Raw genomic sequence first — 6756 nt, forward strand, 5'->3', positions numbered from 1 at the left:
TGCCAACTAACCATGCATGGACCGTGCATCGGAGGGCCTCAGTAGGTGTGATTGTTTATCAGGAATCAGCCATAAGGTCCTGTCTCGTCGGCGCTCCGCGAATAATTGACATGTCACCCATTTAGAGCGCAGCAATGTTTCCGGAGGGTGTAACATACCGTGTAAACCTGAAGGTGCAAAAGTCAACAGATTTAGTGAGGCAGGCGTAAATGCCAGAAAAAGTACTTTTCCGCCTCACAGCGTATCTCATTTATGCTTTTATGTAAATGCGCTCTTAAATGCCAGCCTATCAGGAGTATTTTGCGAGCTGGACTACGCGCTCCCTGCAGCCGCTGACTGTCATCTTCTGCTCCGCAGGTCGGAAAGAGAATCCTGTGCCACGTCAGCGCGCACGTCCTCTTCAGCGAGGAGATGGGAGGACGTGACGTGCCCTTCTGAGCACGGCCTGCCGCGTGACGTCTCTGAGACGTGACGTGACGTAGGCCGTCTCTGCAGAGGGCGGCGCTGGCGGGGCGCGGAGCCGCGGCGGAGCGGCCAGTGGAGCCGCTCCTCGGAGACCAGCCGTTCAGCCCGGCCCTCAGCTGGCACCGGCACAGAGTCACCGGCACAGCGGCTACTGACAGACAGACAGCTGCTGCCCAGCTGCCAGACAACCAGCTGCTCAGCTGCCAAACAACTGTTCAGCTGTCAGACAACTAGCAGCCGCCGCCAGCGGCAACTGTAGCTTCCAAACAACCTGCTGTCACTACTGTTGCCAGGCAACCAGCCATTACATCAAGCAGCTGTGTTACCCAGTGTCTGACGACGAACTGCAGTTGCTTTTCGTAGCCGGGTAGTGTTATTTCGTTGCTAAGCAACCAGAACCGCTGTCGGACCGCCGGCTGAGGAGCCACCTGTTGCCGCGACGGTTCTCTTGCGACCACATAGGTGACAGAGACAATGTGAACTGGGACAGAGACGATGTGAACTGAACGCGCGCGCGCGCACGATACCGGTGCAACTGTGATGGTTTCTATATTGTTGGAACGTGTGCCAAGGATGAGTGCGGATGTAAGTGTATGTGAGTGCGGCAGTAGTGAGGGTGAGGAGAAAAGATTGAGTTGAGTTTTCGGTGTTTGAAGGCACTCTGCGGGTTGAAGAAATAACGAGGGCTAGGGGTGTGAACTTTTATCTGCCCGTGCCCCCGTCATGTTCTGTATGGATCGTTCGATTCATTGATTTGAACTGGTCGAAACTGCCATCGACGAGTGAGAGATACTAAATGCTATTGTGAATGTCATCGCTTTACACTGTAGGCTGGGTGAATCGGTGAGCACATGGAATGTCGTACAACGAAAGCTACCTACGCTTCACAACCGAAGCGTGCTTGTGTGTCCTTGGCATGCATTTATATCGGTGCGTTTGTATTATATCTTTGTCGGAGTGAATGCACGCATTGACGTATCGAATTCGTATCATCGATAAAAAATACATTTCGTCCATCGATGTTTCGAAGGGGTCTTTTTCAAGTACTTCATACGTTCCCGACGGCCATGCTAGCACGTTTGAGACTGGCAATGTCGTATAATGATCGTCTTAACTTGTCGATGACAGATTGTTCTACATTACCCGGTTAAAACCATTCGATACTGGATCGTATAGAAACGTGACAACGGCATTTTAAGACCAACGGAGCTGAATGGATAATGGTCCAAAAAGGAAATAAATGTACAATACGTTGGCTCAGCCAACACTTTATTCATTTTACATTAAAATTAGCACAGAGAGAAAACCAGCCGTTGTATGAGGCGCGACGTGAGATACACAATGTCCATCTGAGCGCCGCCGAGCGCTCTTCACGTCCTTCCCATCGAGTCCCGGCGGTGCTCCCCGCTTCCCGCACCACCGACCCCCTCACTTGAACACCACCGTGTCCAGCATGGCGCCCAGACACTGAACGATGTTGGACGTCATCAGTGTGCCGACCTTCTCCTCTAGATGGCGCTTGGGGTCCATCTTGCCGACGTTCTTGATGGCCAGCTGCTCGGGCGTCATGGACTCCTCATCCTCGAGCGACTTCTGGTAGTTGACGGCCAGGTCCAGCATCTGCTTCACCGTCTTCTCGTTGACGTCGCAGTGCTGGCGGTAGTCCTGCAGCTGAAGGCCGTCCATCCACGTCTCCTTGTTGAGGTTCATCAGCATCCGCTGCTCCAGCTCGTTCTTGCGGTAGTTGATGGAGATGGAGTAGTAGTGTCGGTTCAGGCCATGGATGAGCGCCGGCAGCGAGGGCTTCTGCAGGTGCCCCAGGTTCGAGGTGGTCTGCCGCGGCTCCTGGCCCAGCACCATCACGTTCGGGTTGATGAGACGGAACGCGTCAATCACCACCTTGCCCTTGACGGACTGGATGGGGTCGACCACCACGGCCACGGCGCGCTCCGAGAGTGCCTCGAAGCTCTGCTGGGTGTTGATGTCGACGCCGGAGAGCCAGCAGCCGAAGCCCGGGTGGGAGTGGTACCAGCCGACCACCATCTCCGGCCGGCCCGTCTGCTTCAGCATGTCCAGCATCTTGGCCTGGAACACCGGGTCCACGGCCTCCACGGATACGCCGGTACCCGACTGCGGCATGGCGAACACGTCGATCACTCGCACCGTGTACTCGTCGACAAACTCGCCCAGCATCAGACCCATCACCTCCATGGGCACGCCGGCGCGGCCGTGCTTCAGCATCTTGAGCAGCGCCAGGGATGAGATGTACACCTGCTCGGCTGTGTCCACCGTCGGCCCGTCGCCGGACGGCGCCTGCTGGCCCAGGTTGGGCATCCCACCGCTCAGCCGCAGTATGCGATCCATGGCAAGACAGCACCTGGGGAAAACACAGGAGCCGTGGGGTCAGAGGGGCGGGTGCGATCAGACCAACATGGGTAGCACGGGGTACAGGTTAGTGTCGACACAGGTCACCTGGTAGTTCGAGCTTTTCATGTCATGACTGGCTGGTCAGTACAGATCACATGGTCAGGTTACAATGGATCACTCTCAGTGTTTGGTCTATCATTTCCAGGCATGGTCCCTGCCCTGGAGAATAAAATATAGGTAGTCAGAGAATCATGACTTGCATGTTCGATAAGAAGCTAAGAACTGCCTGCAGTACAGTACCAAATAACTACTGGAAACTAGCCATCACAGTTTCAATCAGAAACCCAGAAAGAAGTCCTAACTGCTTTAAGATGTAAAAAGAGATCTAATTTAAAACATTAAGCATTTGTCAAATTAGTCAGGTCATAATCATACATAACATACATTGTAAAATAAAGAATAAATGTGAGTCACAGTGCAAATATAAAATTTAGTCACAGATGCCTTAAGAACTAAGTACCCTTTAGCATTAGTTCCAGCATAAAATACAGAGGTTGTCAAAAGGATGTCCCTTTTTACCCCAAGGGCGAGCATGAGATACATTTATAACCAATCACTAAACAAGTTGGTAAAAATATAAATTGAGTCCGAGTGACTGTTAAAAGATAGTTTTCATATTCTTACATCATTTGACATCCTGAATCCAAAAATGATACTTAAATGTCTTGGAAATAAAAGAAAAACATAATCAAACCTGACCTAACCTTACCTATTTACCTACAACCTACCAACCTACAAACCTACAACCTAACCTAACCTAACCTACAAACCTACCAACCTAAAACCTACAAACCTACAACCTAACCTAACCTAAAACCTAATTTTTTTGCTGTTACATATTTGTATCAACAGCGTCACAATTGTCCACTCGGACCTAATATATACTAATACCAACAAGTTAACCAAAAATATAAAATAAAGTCAATGAGCTGTTTTCTTTGTTGTTAACTCTTCTACCCTAAAACAATCCTGGCACTAGAAACTCAAATAATTTAGTCCAAGCTTTCAGCATACAAGCAATAAATTTGGAAATTGGCATTTTAGCCTGTGATACACTCGTGCATTTTGTTAGGGAAATTAAAAATGGCTGTGGTCCAAAATTGTAACTAGAGCCGCATTAAATGTCTATGAAGTGTGACACCTTTTTACGACTACCAAAGATTCTACGTCATCTGGCCAATGCAGTTGCCATTTTTAAACATCATTGGCCCAGAGCATGTAGAATCTTTATCATCTGAGAGACATCAAACGCGGCCTGGGTACCTTAGCTTCATTGCTCCATGTCAGTCGGGGAAACTATGGTAAAATCTGCTATTTTTAGCAGTCTGCTATTTTTAGCAGAAATCTGCTAAAAATGGGTACGCATGTCAGTAGGCGGAACTATGGTCGTGAGTACCCAAATATAGGAACGTTCCCATTTTTGGGAACAGAGTTCCCAAATATGGGAACGGGCGTTCCCATTTATGAGAACGGAAGGCAATTTTTCAGCCGTTCGCCCACTAAAACTCAAAAGTGCATCACGTCTCAAAAAAGTGCACGCTGATTTAAGTATCTAGTAAATTTCCATAAAGTTATCTTTAATCTCACCGTGGAACAAGGAAATTGACCGTGGAATGATATTTTTAATGATTTTTTAAAAATGACAGAATGGTGGAAATATGGGTTATACGACATTTAACATGCAATTTTAAGGAAAATGAAGCATTTTTTACATTTTGAGGTCAAGTATAATAATTTTCGCCTGGTTATGAAGTTTCATTCTAGCGACACCAGATGCTGACATATGCAAGCGAACACGCGGACAGTCCCGAGGTAATATTGTTGACTTTTGGTGTCGGGGCGATCGACCGCGTGGAACGTCAGTGATTTTACCGAACTACTGTTGTAAACTCAGTTTCAGTGGTTTAAAATCATTCAGCTGTATTTTATCAGCCCTGAAAGACATATTTTGTTTGGATGCTAGCTGTTTAGCGTTGTTTTATAAGCAGCGTCATGAGCGTGGTTTTTGTCTTCGGCGTTTCTAAGCATGATCGTTTGGTGGGAATTTCTCTGATATAGGTCGCTCTGTGTGGCTTATTTATAATTTTTATGCTGATTTCGATCATTCCTCGTGCCCATCCTACCAGGCCTTTTGCCACTTACACTCATTAAGAAAGGAAAAAACTAGATTTTCATTGGGACTAGGTGTTTTGAGGGTGTAACATATTCAGCGTTCCCATTTTTGGATACTTCTTGTGCTCGTCAACTCTCGGTGATTAGCAGACAGGTGCTTGACATGTCTCCACCCTCGGCGCGGACGGTGGATATAGGTATGGAAGACCTTGTTGAACATTGCTGAGCGTTGTGGATTACGTAATCCTGCAGAGGGGGGCGTGCCCGCTGCGAGATCGACGGGAATAAAAGCGCAGAAGACCGGGCGAAACATGCAACGGTCTTGCCGGAAAGGTCATCTGATGATTGTTGCGTTAACAATAATTTGCGGCGTTGGACGTGATGCTTGTTAATGAAAAGAGCCCCTGAAAGGCGTCGGTGAAATCGTTCCCAATTTTGGGTACGCCGTTCCCATAATAAGGAACGCTTGCAGCGCCAGTGTACGAGAGCGTTCCCAAATTTGGGCTCGCGGCCCGGGTGATGGACTGCTTTAGAAATAGGGGAACGATTTGAAACTACGATGGGCCTTACAATATCAAACTCTTTCCCAACAATATTGAGACAACTATCAGGCGGTTCACGATCGTTTTATATTTTTTGGACGTCATTTAACGGTTCTTTTTCTTGTTTTAAATAATGCCTACATGGCGTTCCCATATTTGGGTTTATCGTTCCCAAACATGGGAACGAAAATGCGTTCCCGAAAATGGGTACGCTTGACCATAGTTCCGCCTACTGATGTGACGTCATCGTACCCAAATATAGCAGATTTGGGTACGGCCCCATACAAAAGCAGATCTGCACCCTAATTGAAGCAAATGCGCATCAAATGCCTGGCAGATTCATGATTAGAATAGTGCTGAGAATGTCCTCTGATATTTTTGTTCAGATCCGACTATTTTCAAATAATGAATTTGAAAATAGTCGGATCTGAACAAAAATAGCAGAGATCACTCTCAGCACTATTCTCATCATGAATCTGCCAGGCATTTGATGCGCATTTGCTTCAATTAGGGTGCAGATCTGCTTTTGTATGGGGCCGTACCCAAATCTGCTATATTTGGGTACGATGACGTCACATGCGTACCCATTTTTAGCAGATTTCTGCTAAAAATAGCAGACTGCTAAAAATAGCAGATTTTACCATAGTTTCCCCGACTGATGTAAGCCAAAATGGGGACCAATCCAGACCCTTCACTAACATGGAGCAAAATATAATGAAGTCCTTTCATCCGTCATCGCGTAGGAAGAGAGCATTGGCTCTATAGGAACCTTGCATTGTCATTCAATGGAAAATAAACGTTTGCCTAGTTGTAGTACAAATGAAGGCAGGGAACTTCCAATTCACATTCACATAATTTCAAAACGTACCTACCTACCTGGCTAGGTACCTACCTTTTACAAACGTCAGGAAAGTCTCACAAGCCGAATAACACAGCACCGTTTAGAAGATTTATGCTACCAACATATATGATGCGACTCAATAATTAATATATTCAAGACAAAGACAACTCAAGTACAAAACAAGGCTATATAACTCCGTACAAAATGCAAAAATAAATTCGCTAATTCCGCAATGCAATTGCCGGCGGCCGGCGATGACTGGCGTCAGGGACAAATGTGGATCCATTCATGCGCCGCAACTGGCGATTCTTATTTTGCTGACATAAAGTAGTTGAACAAGAAATGCAACACTATTCAACTGCAATCCTC

The 6756-nt window shown here is 47.1% G+C and overlaps 2 protein-coding genes across 8 annotated transcripts in view; one reads left to right on the forward strand and one right to left on the reverse strand.

Annotated features, from left to right (window-relative positions):
* Positions 1-1494, forward strand: part of LOC122388936 (protein amalgam-like) — a 54082-nt gene extending 52588 nt beyond the window's left edge. For all 4 annotated transcript variants that reach the window (XM_043380454.1, XM_043380458.1, XM_043380455.1 and 1 more), the window contains one exon: positions 358-1494. The gene's annotated coding sequence lies outside the window, so the exon portion shown is untranslated. The remainder of the gene's footprint in view (positions 1-357) is intronic.
* Positions 1495-1543: 49 nt separating this feature from the next.
* On the reverse strand, positions 1544-6665 carry LOC122388937 (26S proteasome non-ATPase regulatory subunit 14). 4 transcript variants are annotated; one of them, XM_043380460.1, is made up of 2 exons: positions 6439-6665; positions 1544-2842 (listed from the first exon to the last, which is right to left on the reverse strand). In XM_043380460.1, exon 2 carries the CDS (start codon positions 2827-2829, stop codon positions 1894-1896), a length of 936 nt encoding a protein of 311 aa, XP_043236395.1. In that variant the 5' UTR covers positions 2830-2842; positions 6439-6665; the 3' UTR covers positions 1544-1893. The 4 variants fall into 4 exon arrangements, with proteins under 4 accessions (XP_043236395.1, XP_043236397.1, XP_043236396.1 ...); XM_043380462.1 differs by having other exon boundaries at positions 6589-6659; XM_043380461.1 differs by having other exon boundaries at positions 6423-6656.
* Between the last annotated feature and the right edge of the window lie 91 nt (positions 6666-6756).

This window comes from Amphibalanus amphitrite, unplaced genomic scaffold, assembly GCF_019059575.1.
Source record: "Amphibalanus amphitrite isolate SeventyFive unplaced genomic scaffold, NRLGWU_Aamphi_draft 000339F_arrow, whole genome shotgun sequence".
NCBI lineage: Eukaryota > Metazoa > Arthropoda > Thecostraca > Balanomorpha > Balanidae > Amphibalanus > Amphibalanus amphitrite.